Here is a 16,540-nt window from a genome sequence, read left to right as displayed (position 1 = left end):
TTGGCCATGGCCTCCTGAGAGCAAACGGTTGTGGCCCTGCCACAGTACTCAGGTGGCCATCAGAGAGTCTTTCCTCCTGGTTTTCAGATGAGTGGTGGTCTAGGGGATGACTCCCTGTCTCCTGATGTAGTGGGTGGGGAGGCACAGGGGTGGGCAGGGGGAGACGTAAGGCATCTGTTGGCTAGAAGAAAGGATCCCGACTGCTGTTTCTGATCCCTATGGAGGCCCACCTTGCCAGTCATCTCTGCTCCCCCTCGACCCATCTTGGTCCGTGTGATGTCCAGAGGGAGCTCTCCCACAGACCTGGTAGATTGGGTGCGTGGTGGAGAGGAAGTCGAGGAGGGAAAGGTGGACCCTTGTGCTTTGCACTTGACCACAGATACTGACCCTGATCGGACGAGGGGGATGGCAGGAGAAGACATCGGCTTAAAGTGACGTGCATGAGGTTGGGAATTTCAAAGCTGGAGAAAGGGCTTTGGGTCTTTCCTTGAAGGCTCCTGCTAACGCTCTCCTTGTTCAGAGGAGCGTGGGAAAGCGTGTGAGACTGGGGAGCGGGGGTGAGGGGTGAATGTCACCAGGCAGGGGTGCATTGATTTGTTGAAGAAGGCAGCATATGAGGCCTGGCAGTGGGATAGTCGGAGAAAACCAGTTGGTTTTGTTTTAACATGCTACATCACTGTTGAAAACAAAAAAAGTTTCAAAAATAATATATAATATATATAATATATTTATATAATGAAAAGCTATTGACTAGCAGCAATGATTCTAAAGTTATCATAGCACCAAGACCATGGGGGTAGGGGGAGGGGGTCTGTGGGGGGTGAAGGTCTGGCGGGACAAGGAAGAAGGGGTGACGTGTTCAGTGTCGCTGACAGTTCCCCTCCGGCTCTCATCGGTGGCATGAGGCCTCAGAGACAAGATAAACCAAGAAGGGAGGGAGCCACCACAGTTTTCTAACGTCTGAGCCGAGCAGGCTGGGGACACCGAGGCCTTGCCTGTGGCCAGATCATCCCGTCCTTTGCCCACCCTCTGCCAAATGAGAGGGGTGGCTCCTATAGACAGACTATAGAAATGCAGGTCTTCCTCCCTTCCCCCAAATATAACCTGCATCCACAGCGCAGGACCTCTGCAGATCAGATATGCATACTTCAGATGTGGAAACACGGACAGAAGTTTTTAACAGCTCACGCACATTTGTTTAAAAAAAACTCCCTTGCGAGGTATACTGGTAATTAAATGAACAAAAGAGCACTGATCAAGACTCCTCTAGATGAAACCACTACTTGCCTCAGGGAGTAGGCAAGTGGCTATTTCTAAAGCTTATATCTCAGCTGTGTGTGTGTGTGTGTGTGTGTGTGTGTAGGCTGATGCCTTGAGAGTCCTGTCTGACTTCTCGTTTATTCCTTTCTTTGAGGACATCTCTACCCTGTTCAAAAAAGGAAGCGTTTGCAGGCATAGACGCATTCCCCACTTTTCCACTACCTCCCTGCCAGGCTTCAGGGCTTGTCATCAGCCTTATTGCAAAAGCAGAACCCAATCTCTAGAGACTCTCACAGAGTTATGCATAACCCAGGGCACAACTTGCATTGACATCTCCTGCCACTGAACTCTAGCAGGCATTTCTCAATTATTAAAGGAAAAAAATAATATACCCCCAAACACATTATACGATTATAAAGACAGAGTATAAATAATTCATGTAAATTGAATACATACTTTTCATTTTATGTGTTTTTAGCCAAAAATCGTTGCCCTACTGGGGTCTGGACTTCTTGGCTCTGCATTTCCCCCACATTCCCTGGATCTGAATGGAATTCTGTTATGGTCTCCCACACCAGGTAAAAAACAGGAATGCAAAGGGCTCACGTCCTCCCTTTGCCCCAGGATTTCAAGCTCCGTTGTGAGGCAGTTTTGCCTTCGATACAACAGGTAAAATGTTTAGCATCAGGGGACTGGAAGGAGGGACTCAACAGCCCAGGGACGGGAGAGGTGACACAGGTGGGGACTGGCAGGTGTCACAGTCTGACCGACACTTCTGATTCAGAGACAGTGAAGGAACGCTCATCAGGGAATGAATGAAAACCTCTCAAGCTGGGTGGGAGGGGGAAAAGGTCGAACACCCTGATCCGGATACACAGCTCACCCTATCCAAAGATCAGAGGTCTGATTCTGCCGGACCAGCGTGTCAGCCAAGAGGCCAAGAGATCCCCCTCGTAAAACCAAACAAGAAAAAATAAAAAAGGCAAGAACATACACCCAAACCCAAACCCCTCAACCCCCAAACAAGAACATAAACAAAATGAGCTACCTAAAGGCGATGACAGACCCGTCATTTTAGCTTATGCGAGTTGGTTGACAGTCAGGTGGGAGCCTGTGTAGCCCCAGCACATGCTTCTGTGAGTGAAAATGAGTTTCCACGTGTGTTACAGCTGCCAAATTTTGTAGACAAGAGTCAGTTTCCGACATTATTCCAATCTGAAAACTCCCAGTAGCTTCTGGTGGATGTGTCACCTTGGTTTTTAAAATTTTTTTTTCAGTGTGGGTTTTATAGATATATATAATATAATATATATTTATATAATATATCAAAGCTTATGAGTATAGATTAAAAAAATATTCAACAGCTTAGTGAACTCTGCAACGCCAGCTTCCTAAATATCCGGATAAAACTCTGACCCGTGGTCCACAGTCTGCAGCACCGGCTTCTGCTCCAGGGCAGACATCCTGCTGAGGACCTCGGCGGACAGCGCGTAGCTGTTGCCAGACTTCTCCTCGAACCAGCTGTCCAGGGCTCGCTTGGCATCGAAGTTGGCGATGGGAGGGCCGTTGACAGCAATGGTCAACAGGTCGCTGAGCTGCTCCAGAGTCAGGCGGGAGCGGGGTTTTTGCGAACTCGCTGCAGGGCGTTCCGGCCTTTCTCGCAGCAAGCGGTGGAGGTGGGGAGGACTTTGAGGACCTGGATGATCTTGTTCAAGAGCGGAAACCGCTGCTTGTACTTGCAAATGTGGCCGATCAGGTCTTTGAAGCCGTTTTTGGTATAGTAATCAGCCTTGAGTTCCCGCCACTCCATCAGCAGACTCCCCCGGGGGTCCAGCCCTTCCCTGCAGACATCCCGGGAGAAGGTGGGGATGGCCTCCAGGTGATCAAATATCTGAACCATGTCCTCCTTGCCGTAGCTCAGGAGCTCGTCGCTGCTCCGGGGCCAGGCGGCCAGGTCGAACACCTGGCAGGCCTTCACAAAGATCCGGCTGCGGGAATCAAACCTCTGAGCTAGGATCACCTGGGTCTTCTGGCAGATCTTCTCGCGGATGGACTGGAACTTGGCTTCAGCCACCCTGAGGTTCTTCATGGCGATCCCGTTGAAGCTCTCCCGGAAGTTCTCCTCGAACTCCTGCAGGTATTCCCCGGGGGAGTCGGCCAGCCGGCTGATCTCCTGGATGGCCTCCTCGATCTTGTCGTCCACCTGGGAGACCAGGAGGTACTCGCCCTGGAAGACGTAGGCCAGGCGCGAGAGCACAGCGATCACGTCCAGGAGGAAGTAGATGAGCTTGATGGACTGGTAGTCCATGAGGAACTGCAGCAGAGCCAGGGCGATGGCCGAGGCGTCTGCCCGCTGGGTCTGGCTGCTGACGTCCTTGAGGTGGGCGACCACCTCCAGGTAGTCCTTGATGAGGGCGTTGAGGACGTTCTGCTCGCCGATGATCCACCGCACGGCCCGGATGTCCCCCAGGAACTCGGTCTCCTCGCACAGCGTAGACGCCGTGGACCGCAGCTCGCACATGAGGCGCGGCGAATAGCGGTAGAAACTGAGCAGCTGCTTCAGGTTGTTCTCCAGCTCCTCCAGGCAGGGGAGCTCCTTCCCGCTGATGGCGTCCAAGATCTCTAGGTGGGGCCGATGTACCATGAAGGGCAGGCACAGCAGCCAGGGCAGCGTCTTGCGGATCGTCATGAACATGCTGGCCCGTAGGCTGGCTGTGACGTTGGCCCCGTCTATGCCCAAGCCCACGGTGGGCTTCTCGTCCTGCAAGCGGATGCCCAAGGCGGAAAAGGCCCGGTCCAGTGCCTGCAGATAGCTCTCTGTGCTGGAGAATCCCAGCTCCTGCAGGGACAGGAACTCCGTGGCCGGGGGCCCGTCGCTGCTGGTGTACTGGACATAGACCGCCACCGTGTCAGCCAGCAGGTCATCGCTCTGCCCGTCCAAGATGATGCTGAGGCATGGCGACTGGCGGATGCGCTCCACCAGGTCTTCGCGCAGCGCCCGGGCGATGTGATGGATGAGGATCTGGCAGTCTCCCTCGTTCATGTACTGGTCCACCACCTTGAGCTCGCATTTCCGCAGCAGCTCGGCCAGCGGCCGGAAGTCCAGGTAGGGCCGGCCCTCCAGGGCCAGGTGGTAGGCGGTGTTGAAGAGCAGGGTCATGTTGCGACACATCTCCTCCGTCTTCTCGGGGTGCATGCGGAGCTTGTAGAGCTGCAGGCACTTCTTGTGCAGGTTGCTCTGGCTGTGCAGCTTGATGGTGTGGATCTTGAACTGCTTGGAGCCGATGATGAAGGCGGAGGTGCGCGAGGACTGCACCGTGTACTGGCGGCAGACGTGGCACCACATCTCGTTGAGGGTCGGGGAGTACCGCAGGAACCAGAACTTCTTCAGCCACTCCTGCTTGAAGCGCCGGATCCGGCGCCCAGTGGCCGAGGACATCTTGGAGGGCTCGTCGGTGGCCGTCATAATATCGTTGGAGACGGACTCGTCTGCGGAATCGACCTCCTGGTCGTCGTCCTCCATGATGGCCGGGCCAGAGACCATGCTCTCTGAGGCTGGAAGACAAATGGGAAAGGAACCCGTTACATCTGCTGGGAAGAGAAAACAAACAAACACGTAGATGTTTCCAAAATGAAGGAAATAAGGTCCAGAAGGCAGGTGTCATATTCTGTGAAACAGACTGAATTCCAGCCTGGAACTCATTTATAAGCATCCTTGTCATCCATGCACGTCTCGTCCTCTTTATGGATTAGCCCCAGTGGCCACCACCACGCTCCAGGCTGCCTGCCCTCACCCTCCACGAGCATGAGCTCAGGGAACTTAAATGTTCTGTATCCACCAAAGAGGAAAACTAGGAGAGCCGAGCCCGTGGAGGAATAGAGCACATCCCAGGTTTCACAGCGGGACCATGAGGACATGGGACTTGTTTGCCCCACCGCTAAGGTGCCCTCAAATGAAGGCAGCTGGGGCCCCAAGCGAGTTGGGGATCAGAATGCAGTTAAGACACAGGCTTGGAAGAGCTGCAACACCTGAGCTAAGGGGTGTGGTTAAAAAGGAAGTGCTGTGTAAATCTCTAATTCAGCTGTGTAGTGAGAGGCTTTCCTCGTGGTTGGGCAGCCCTAAAAGATCCAGGAGCGAAGAGAAATGGGCAAGGGGAGGTCACTGCCCTGTATTCCCATCAGGAAGGCCGGGGGCTCTCCCCCATGGGACACCCTGCCTGGGACTGGGAGAGAAGAGAAAGACTGAGTTTAGAAGTCGGGCTTTGGGGTAAGACACCGGAGAAAGGCAACGGGTCAAGAACACAGCACACACCCCCTCCTGCAGCGGAATTTCCTTTATTGACGAGGAGGATACAAGGGCAAGACACGAAGCCCCCACGGGAGCTGCAGGGCGGCCTGTCGGAGGCAGCTGAGGGTGTGGACTGCGACCGGTGCCCACCTCTGAGTTCCCAGGCCTCTCCCTGAGGGGGGCACCCCCAGGGAGCGCCTGGCCCCCCTCCACACTGTCCACCGCACGTTCCTCCCTCGGACAACAATTTCACCCACACCAACTTACCTGCGGGGTCTGAGAACTCGGGGAGCTCCAGGACCTGCGCTGGCAAGGTGGGGGGCTCAGGAAGCGTGCCAGACTTAAGCATGTCTAGTTCGGCCTGGAGTTCCCGGACCTTCTTCTTTAGGCGAATACAGTTAGGGCAAAAGGAGGTGGTGGGCAGCTCGGGAGGGTCGGACGCAAGGGAGGCCTCAGCGGGACTGTCGGCCTTGAACGACGAAGGCTCCTCCTCTTCGTCCTCCAGGGGGCCTGCCTCCTTGGAAGCCCCTTGGGGCACCTTCCAGTCCCCGTCCCCCTGGGTCCGACTGGCATTCTGCACGCCGTGCGACATCGTCATTGCACACTGACCGTAGGCGTCATTCTGGCGCTTGGGGACCTTCCTGATGACCAGGGAAGTGCTCAGTGCGAGCTGGTGGGCTTCTACCTTTGCGGATTCCAGTGAGGCCTCTAGCACATCCTTGAAAATGAGGTCAATCTTCTTCTTCTTGGCCTGGGGGTGCACGTCCCCCTCGTCAAAGCCACGCTTGTAGGGACTTTTGCCCTGTCTCAACACAGGGAGCTGAAGGGGACCCCTCAGGTCTTCTGGGTTATCCAGAGCCTGCTCAGACTTCTCCTTCTGCAACCTCTTCTCTCCTAGGAAGGAAAACCAGGGTGTGAGGAAGTGGGGAAAAGCCCCGAAGAGGAGAAACCAACAGAAAACAAAGTGCTCCTGTCAGGAAGTCGCTTGACGCATCCCTCTGGGCCCGGCCTTGTGCAGCAGGTGTGGCAAAACTGGGGCAGATTACTCAGTGAAGAATCGGGCTAACCTAACATACGGGTGGGGACTTCACCAAGGTCTTTGACATCATTTACGTGATAGAAAGAAACAGAAATGGATCACAGGGTCTGGAGTCAAAGGACCCCCAAAAGTAGCGAGAACTCCTTTTAAAGAGGCAGTTTCAATGTAGCCTTATGTATCAAAAAGTGAAAGTGAAAGTCGCTCAGTTATGTCTGACTCTTTGCGACCCCACGGACTATAGAGTCCGCGGGATTCTCCAGGCAAGAATACTGGAGTGAGTAAGCCGGTCCCTTCTCCAGGGGATCTTCCCAACCCAGAGATCAAACCCAGGTATGTTTATAAGTTGAGCAAATGCTGTAGGCGTGGGGATTTGGCAGTTAAGGAACTTGCCATCCTGTCATCCTAAAAGATGACATCCCACGTGATAAGCTGAGTGGGTGGTAACGTAGCTCAGCGAAGTGCATAAGGAGCTCTCGTGCCTACAGGCTTCCCCTCGTCTTAGCAATTGGAAGATGGCCACTTCCACTTGACAGTGTGTTAGTCGCTCAGTCACATCTGACTCTTTGGGATCCCATGAACTGTAGTCTGCCAGGCTCCTTTGTCCATGGAATTCTCCCGGCAAGAATACTGGAGTGGGTTGTCATTTCCTTCTCCAGGGATCTTCCTGATCCAGGGATCAAACCCGTGTCTCTTGCATTACAGGCAGATTCTTTACTGTCTGAACCACCAGGGAAGCCCAAGTTGGTAAAAGGTACACAAAGCACCGAGTCCCACTTCTTCCTCCTCCCTGACTATCCCTTAGGGCAAAGTCCATCTTATAGCAACTGTCCTTTCTAATTCTTCCAGTAAGCAGAAGATAGGATGATGTGAGGAAGCATGGCCTGAACCTCTGTGCGTCTCACTGATCACCAAGGCAGGAAGAAAAGGGAAGTCAGGGACACCGACAGCTGCGGGGGGCTCCAAGATGACAGCCTCTAGCATGATAAAGAAGGACGCGTGGACACAACGCACGCTCAAAATACAGCCGCTGTGTTTCCTTATCTGACAATTCTGACGTTTCCTCTTCTATTTCTTTCTATCATGTAAATGATGTCAAAGACCTTGGTGAACTCCCCAACAATACATTATGTTAGCCTGATTCTTCAAAATGGCTAATACAGTTGCACAAATTGCTATAGATGTGTGGATGCTGCCTGCTCAAGGACAAGGTTATTCGAATTTTCTGGGATGAGCAGGAGATTTCTTTGGGGTCAAGGCTCCCCCAAAAAAAATCTGTGGGTCAAAGAAGACCTTTAAACATTATGAAATTGATTCTAAAGCCTCCACAAAACATGGGGGAAATACCACAAAGTAAATCAATGACCCAAAGTAGACCAATAAATAAAGTCTTTGAATACATGTCTAGATGCATCCTGTTCTTAAAAGATAACCACAAAGGAATAATTTATGCTCTTTAGGAAGCAGTTCCGGCCTCCAACTAATATTCCTACTTAATGCTGCTCAGTTGCTCAGTTGTGTCCAACTTGTAGCCTGCCAGTCTCCTCTGTCCATGGGATTTCCCAGGCAAGAATACTGGAGCAGGTTGCCATTTCCTTCCCCAGGGGATCTTCCCAACCTGGGATCGAACCCACATCTCTTGCACCTCCTGCTTTAGCAGGAGCCACCAACCACTTGAGCCACCAACTAGAGTTCCTACTTAATAAGGACTAATAATTCAAGCTCTGGACTTTAGCAGGGCTCCAACCTCCAATTACAAAGAAGTCTCCTTCCATGTAAGACCTTAATTGGTTGAGCGTGGGGGATTCCCCCCTCCAGAGCAGGACAGGCGCACAGATCTCAGACACCACTAACTATCAGAGACCGCCAAAGCTACAGGCTACATGGACACATCTAAAGGACACTGAGCCCCATGGCTGCTCCCAAGGGCGTCAGGGCCAAGTCCACCCTCTGCTCTGACCCTGCCCATGGAGGCTTCAGTTCCCTCCCTATTTCCTACTTCTCAGCCTGTCCAGGAATCGACATTCCATCCTCCTGTATCTGCACACATCTTGGCAGACAGATTTCAAGTCTGTCTGCCACGCTCCTTTGAACCACTCCTGAAAGCTCAAGCCTTTCTCTGAGCATTCTCCTTGGGTCTCAGGGCTCTCTGAGGATGATATAGCTTGTGGTGCTTTGGAGAAGACACTGGGGAAAAAAGATATTACAGATCCAGAAGAATTCAAGAAGATCCTGGCCAAGGGATGGAACCTGTGTCCTCAGATACAGCTTGGTTTTCTCTTCTTCTGATTATAATATTCTTTTGGAAATTTCCTGACAGTCTTCATTCATTTCTTCTTTTATCCATTCAACAAAGATTTATTGAGCACCTAATCTGTTCCAGACATTTTCATCATGGCATCTCCGGAGATCAAATGGAAATCATTGCAATCATGTCATGGAAACATGCCTTCCCAAGTGTAATTGGCAAATATGTGCCCAACACCCAGCTCCAAAGAAGACAAGAGATGAGCGTATCTATTGGGTCTCTTCTCACTGCCCATCCAATCACCAGATACCTTTTACCAAGTCAGGTAGCAGCTGTGTTCTCAGTGTTCACAATTTGCTTTGCTCTGTTTTGATTTTGAAGATACCGTCATTCCAATGGGTCCTTCTCACTCCTTTTTTATCATTTCTCTTCATAGTCCAAATGAAGCTTTATTTACAATAAGAAGGTTGGTCAGAAACATGATATAGTGAGGCTTGGGTGTAGGTTTGGTTCCCAGGGCCAGATGGACTCTGGGTCTTTGGATATGTGGTTTTAGTTCAAGGAAGGTCCCGTTGGAAAAATGACCTGGGCTCACCCATTTGTGCTGGCGTGGCTGAGGATGGACCAAAAGAGGCGAGGGGCTAGGAGCTGGCGAATATTTTAAACCACTTTCAAATGATTCATTTAAATGGAGCCTGGATGGACACCCACCCACCAGGCTATGATCCATACATAAACTCACCTTCCCACCTCTCTCCAACCTTCTTCTTCTAAGAGAAATTGCTCTTTCATAGCGTATCATTAGAACAGCTAGGAAGGAGATGAGGAGGAAGCAGGGAAGAAACTGGTTTTGTCCGGGAGGCCAGATGACACTGTAGGTTAGAGCTTAGACCCTGGACTGAGACAGACGTGGGTTAGGAGCCTGGCTCTGCCTCTGCTGAGCACTGTATTTATCTGATGAGTGAGTCACTATATTTATCTGCTGCTCAGGGTCTATACTTGTAAGATGGAGAGAATAATCCACATGCTACCATTGGCGTGTATATTATTCATCTAATTCTCATCACACATTCACAGAGCAGGTGCTAATAGGAAGGATTACATGGGACACTGTAGAAAACACGTCTAGCACATATGAAGTACTTAGTAAGTACCACCTGTTATTGCTGCTATTATCGAGCCAGCGGCAGTTTACAACATCCTTCCATCAATCTGAGTTGGGGAAACAGAATCGATTTTGATTATATCATTGGCACTGGAGACTCGTCTCACTCCCTCATGCTCTGAAACATCTGTAGTAGGGCTCCTAACCCTGTCTGGGGGAGGAGGACACGCTGGGGTGCCACTGGTCCATCCCAGAGCAGCTGCTCCAATCTAGCCCATCAGTTTCCCTGAGTTCCTCTGGGTCTCCCACGTATACAGTATTTCCCATTGGATTTCCTAGAAGCACCTACAGAAGCATTTCTGGCCTCGCTAGGGCTCGGCGGCGGGCGTGGCCCACCCCCACGTGTGGACACTCACCTCGGGCCAGGTTGCGGTGGATGGTCTCCTGGGACATGCTGTGCAGGCGCTTCATGTAGTCCTCGCTGTACCAGACGCGCAGCCGCTCCCCCGGCCGGATGTCCCGGCAGGCCCGGAAGTAGATGCGCTCGCTGTGCTGGAAGGCCAGCAGGTTCTGCTCCCTCTCCTCCCGGGAGATGACCACGTACCTGGGGGCGAGGGGGACAGGTGAGAAGGCGCGGGCCACTCTTTGGTGAGTGCCTGCTGGTACCAGGCACAGTGCTGGGCAGGTGCCGGTGGCTGGACGTCCACGAGCATGTGGGCATCTGCCAAACCCTACAGGGAAGCTGCCCTTCGAGGACAGGCTCCCCAGCTGGAGCCAGTCCCTAGTCTCGCTGTCTGGTGTGACTTCAAGCAAGCCTCTGTACCTCTAAGAATCTGTTTGCCGAAACTGGAAATGACACCTGCCCTGCCCACCTCCTAGGTTCTGGTAAACATAAGATTCAACCCCAGATAGACAGGTGACTAGAAAACTATTTTTCACTAACTTTTTTTTTTTTTTAAGTCTTTATTGAATTTGTTACAAAACTGCCTCTATTTTATGTGTTTTTTGGCCACAAGGCATGTGGGAACTTAGCTCCCCAAGTGGGAATCAAACCTGCACCCCTGGCATTGGAAGGCAAAGTTTTAACCACTGGACTGCCAGGGAGTCCCCCTCTTCACTATCTTTATACTTCAGGGGCTCCCAGATACCCGCAGGTTTCTGATGGTGGTAAGGGTGAGGCCCTTGAATTGTTTCCGGTACGTCACAAAGCCTAGCAGAAGGAACCATGTGACAAGGGTGCCTGCAGGATCAATGAATGAATCCTAAAGATCAAAGTCTTAAAAGAAAAAAAAAAGGATGCCCAGGGGAGACAGGAGAGGTAGGTAAATAAGGGGCAAGGGAAGGTGAGCAACCACTTAATCTAAGTCATTTTCAGGTAAGGAAACTGAGACGCAGAGAGGCTAAGTCACTTGCTTGAGGTCACACTGCTAATAAATGGGAAATAGAGCACTGAGGTCTATGCTTTTCCTGCTAGAACTCATGGCTCCTTTGTGGGCATGTAAAGCACCAACGTAGCAATGCCCAGAAAACCCTCAAAGTTCTGTCGAACCCTTAGAATTTGCAGCTCTCACCCATTCTCTCTGAAATGACATCCCCAATATCCAACCTGCCACCTCACTCACCTCCAAAAGGTGAGGTGATGCAACATTTTCAGGCAGGTGAAGATGTACAGATCAAATGGACAAGAGGACATTATTTGGCGTTTTAGGGTTCTGCGCTATCCAAGTGCCTAGGAAATTTGCAGTCAAAAAAGGGAGGTCCAAGAGGGAGGAGATGTATGTACACATATGGCTGATCCACTTCACTGTACAGCTAAAACTAATGCAACATTGTAAAGCAAGTATCTTCCCCTCCCCCCCAAAAACCCCTTCTTTTCCTTATGCTATGATTTGTCTTAAAAGCTAGGGAACAAATCAGAGTCTCTCTGACTCGCCCAGCCCAGAGAATTGCACTTGGAACAGTCTGAGGGAAACTGTAGTTCACAGAAAAAAATCCAAATGGATGATGAATAAATGAAAGTATTCAGCATCACTGATAAGAAAAGAGGCGCAAAGTAGCACATTGTATCGTTGGCACACATAATTTTTTAAGTGATCAGCTCTGTACTGGTAAAGGTGGCAAGACTAGGGTTTCCCATTCTAATGGTGGAGAATAAACTGGCACAACCCTTTGGGAAGCAAGTTGGCAACACGGACTTCAACAAGTATTTGTTCATTCACGTTCACAGCAGCATTATGCAACAACAGTCAAAATGTGGAAGTAACCCAAGTGTCCACTGATGGATGAATGGATAAGCAAGATGCGGTATAGACACCCAGTGGAATAATAGCCATAAAAAGGAAGGAAATTCTGATCCACGCTACAACATGAACGATTCTTGAAGACACCTACTAAGTGAAATAAGCGGGCCACAAAACAACAAATAGTATATGATTCCACTTCTGTGAGTAGTCAAATTCACAGAGACAGAAAGTAGAATGGTGTTTGCCAGGGGCTGGGGGAGGGGGCAATAGGGAGTTAGTGTTCGATGGGTACAGAGTTCAGTTGGGGAAGATGAAAAGGGTTCTGGAGACGGATGCTGGTGCTGTTTGCCCAACACTGTGAAGGTACTTAATACCACTGAACTTTACACTTAAAATGGTAAATTTTATGTTATGTGGATTTTCCCACAGTTTCTGTAAAATTAAGGAAAAAAAATATCCAAAATGTTAGGATGTGAATCAAGAATGCAAACTCTGCACACCACAATGCTGACTTGTTTCACTGCTTGTAATAGTGCAAAAGTATCTAAATGTCTAAAACCAGAGAAACGATTTAATAAACCGTGGTATATTTGTATGCTGGAATGTTACTCATCTACAGAAAAATCTTTTCAAAGAATCTTTTATGACATGGAAAAACGGTCCCAATATAATGCAAAGTGGAAACAACAGGACTGATGTATTGTGGTTCTAATCATGCTTTAAAAACAAGCCTGGTAAACCACTTGAAATACACCAATGTTTTAACAGTGATTAGCCTTTATAGATGGTTCTACTTCTTTATAATTTTCTGTACTTTCCAAGTCTTCCTCAATAAGCAATTATTACTGTTAATCCCTCTCCCCCACCCCCTAAAAAAGCCAATTCCAGTACAAATGCCAATTCCAGTACAGGCTGTCAGTGGGGACAGTCATGGTGGCCAGCGGCTTTGGGAATCCACATCTGTGGTACCCCAGGCATAGCGCCCCTCACATATAATCTCAACTCCCCAACTGTAGGAGTCTATTTTTTCTTCATACATGAGATTTCTTCTAAATGTGCAAACTCTTTTCCCAGTCCCCATTTTAGCAAAAGCCTGGGATCTGACATCCAAAATTAATCAGCCTAGTGGTCAGCACAGAGCAGAACTGAGGCAGATCAAACTTCTCCACTCCCTGACCCAGAAGGCAAACCATTCATTCATGTTTTGTTCTAACAAGAATCACTTGAATCACAGAGCCCAAGGGGAAAAGTACACAATCTTTCCTTTTTCCAGGTTCTAAATAGCTATCCGGCTCTAAAAGATAGAATTATTTTGTCTGACATTCAACTTGAAGAGAAAAAAGTAGATGAGGAACACGAAACGATTAGGCATTTATTCCAAAGAGCAACCTGGTGAAGATGTCAGGTTTAGAAAGATTCAAGTCCATTTCCCTTTCTACCTCTTCACACTTTCTGAACCCAACAAGAATCAATACTTAGGGGAAGAGAGGTCCTACTGAGCCTTTCCCTTCTTCAGGGGATCTTCCCAACCTAGGGATCGAATCCCGGTCTCCTGCATTGCAGGCGGATTCTTTACCAGCTGAGCCACTAGGGAAGCCCACTGTTTAGCACAGGGAACTATAATCGATATCCTGTGATAAACCATAATGGCAAAGAATATGAAAAAGAATATATATAGCTATACATACACATACATATGTAGGTATAACTGGATGACTTTGCTGTACAGTAGAAATCAACACAACACTGTAAATGAACTATATTTCAATTAAATAAATTATTAAAATATTTAGGAAGAGGACTCCAAAACTTTGTATAGATCACAAAGTATCTTCAAAGATCAAAACTGGTTCAGCATCCTGTTGTACTTGGTGATTCTGAAAGTTGGCATTTGAAATAAGATACACATGGGAGCTCTCAGTGAATCATAAACAATCCATTCCCATGAAAAGATGTTTATGTTAAATCATTTTTGAAGTAAAGCTAAATGGAGCCAGCTAAGTCCCAACATCAACTATTTCTAGCCAGGTCTCCCACTTTTAAGTATTTTGCGGTAACACCCAAACGGCTGGATCCACGCCTAGAATCCCTCTGTCCCCACTCAACAACCCCTGTATGCAGAAGCACGCCTGTTCCATTACACGGCTGCAGGTGAACAAGGGCCCTTCCTGGAACCGAAGGCTTCCAGGGAGTGAAAATCTATTTGTTGTTTCCAGTCACTACCTCGTTGGCTGGAAGCACAGAGTATGTCAGAAGGATGATAGAAAATGCACAGCATAGGCTGATCTGTGAACACTAGGGCTTATTTGACGGTTTTTCAAACCCTTTGAAGCAATCAAGGGGGTGGGTGGTGGTGGTGGTGATGGTGGAGGGGTGGTTCTGGACTGAAACTTTCATGATGACAATGGATTGTTTTTACTCTCAACTCTGCTGACTTTGGGTATTGGCTAGATAAGCTCTAAGACAACACTTTTCAGACCTCACCCACTGAGTCTTATCAAGTGCACTATATTTTCTAACTGGCTCAGGAAATGAACTATCAGTTTCAACTCAAGAGAGAAAACAATCTACAGGGCATCTATTTTGTCGGCAGGGATAGATGAAGGCCAGGCTCAGACTCTCCCACCCAGGGGCTCTGTCTATGATGGAAAGGAAGCAGCCCAGTCCCCGAGGCAGAGATAGGAAAGGAATGACTAAGGAGAGGCTGGGCTCTGTATTCTGCTCTGTATTCTGGGCTGGGAAGGTCTTTGGGTTAGGCATTCACCCCCTAGATCCTCACCTAGACTTTAAGAGAACACCACCCAGCCAGCCCTCCCTCGGCACGGCTGGACGCCTCAGACTCTTAGGAGCGATGTCCCCATCTAAAAGCTGAAACTGGCTGCTCATTCATTTCCATCCACTGGCACCAGTTTCTCCTTCCTGTTTAACTTGCTAGCCCCACATTCCCACTGAAGCCAAGAAAAAGAAGCGGAAAACCTTTCCATCTGAAGTCAACAAGTCTCTGCATCTCTGTGTCCCTTCTGCTTCCTACATGCTCTCTTCTCTCCCCAGGGCCAGAGGGAGAGGCCAGCCAGTCACCACTTAGCACCTTGACCTTGGTGGGAAAGACCCCCAGGCCTGGTTTCACAGCATCTTTGCATCTCCTGGAGATTGGATAGTCTTCATTTCCATGACCCTGCTTTTTGGTCAAAAATGGTAGAGGAGGACCTAGATTCCAAGAGATCAAAGACAGGCTGGAATCTTCCAGAAAGTGGATGGATCCTTGGTAGAACCTGGGCATTTCCTGCCTGGGAGAATCTCTCCCTGTGACTGGAAATAAGCCAGGGCAATGCATAGGTCAGGGGGTCCCTTTCCTGCTGAAGAAACTCCCCAGGGGAGCCAGAGGAAGTCACTTCATGAGAAGCCTCAGAGCTGGGTGAGAAGGGCTTTACCTGTGCCAGTCAGACACCCAGATCAATGGGCAGGTGAGCAAAAAAAATGAGTGTCTCAGAGGGGGCTCTGAGGTACCCTAGCAAATGGACAGCCCCTGACCCTTCCAGAGTTTCCTGCCAGAAATGGTGGGGCTTTCTCCCCCAAGACCCCTAACACACTTTTAGGAGACAAAAGGTAAAATTCATTGAGCAACATCTCACTTTTGATGAGCAGAGAAATTAAACACAGTGAAAACAATTTCTTATGTGGATGCTTTGCCTCCCTCAGCCTATCAATTCCTTTCCTTTCCTTTAAGGGTGCTGAACACAGGGCGTCTGAGAGCTGATGGGACCTGGAGAATGCCAGGGGCACTCAAGCCCCTCTCACCAACATGTTTTCCCTTGGTCATCTAACCCTTGCTTCGGGGGCCTTGAGGTTTTCACAGGAAGCGAAGAAAGAGAATATACACCAAAGAAAGATGCTGGAGACCAAGTGTGTTCCAAGTGTGAGATCAATTCTTTTTATTGCCATCTTAACAAAAATACTTGGGAAGGCAATCTTTGATTCCAGCATCAGAGGGTGGGGCAATGCCAGGCAATATAGTCAAGCCATCAGGCTGTCAGACAGGGGAGTGTTCACTTTTGGGGATCGGGAACCCCCAAAGAACCACAGAATGGGAGAAGGAGCCCAGGACACTGCAGTTGCCCTCCATTCTCCCAACACGGGGCAAAGCTCGGGCTGGGTTTAGAAGCAGCACTCCAGGAACGGCCATGGCGGGCACTGGGCACAGCGATCCTCCCAGCCCCCTGGCTCTAGGAGGCTGGTGTGGAAGGGTGGACGGCTGGGGATATATGGCAGCCTCAGGCCAGGGAGCAAAGAGGACACAGAGCTGAGCTGCACCCATGTCAGAGCTAAGCTTGCAACTGCCACACCCCCCACCCCCAGCTCC

The 16,540-nt window shown here is 49.7% G+C and overlaps 1 protein-coding gene across 1 annotated transcript in view; it reads right to left on the bottom strand.

Moving 5' to 3' along the window:
- Nucleotides 1-804: 804 nt before the first annotated feature.
- PRDM11 (PR domain containing 11) overlaps nucleotides 805-16,540 on the bottom strand; it is a 91,795-nt gene continuing 76,059 nt past the window's right edge. The window contains 4 exon segments of the mRNA XM_010842326.1: nucleotides 805-2,881; nucleotides 2,884-4,815; nucleotides 5,816-6,442; nucleotides 10,354-10,541. Of these exon segments, the coding sequence (XP_010840628.1) occupies nucleotides 2,652-2,881; nucleotides 2,884-4,815; nucleotides 5,816-6,442; nucleotides 10,354-10,541 (2,977 nt within the window). The 3' untranslated portion in view covers nucleotides 805-2,651.

Source organism: Bison bison, unplaced genomic scaffold (genome assembly GCF_000754665.1).
Source record: "Bison bison bison isolate TAMUID 2011002044 unplaced genomic scaffold, Bison_UMD1.0 scf7180017864178, whole genome shotgun sequence".
Lineage (NCBI taxonomy): Eukaryota > Metazoa > Chordata > Mammalia > Artiodactyla > Bovidae > Bison > Bison bison.
The sequence above is the reverse complement of the archived record's forward strand: the minus strand, read 5'-3'. Positions and strand labels throughout refer to the sequence as shown.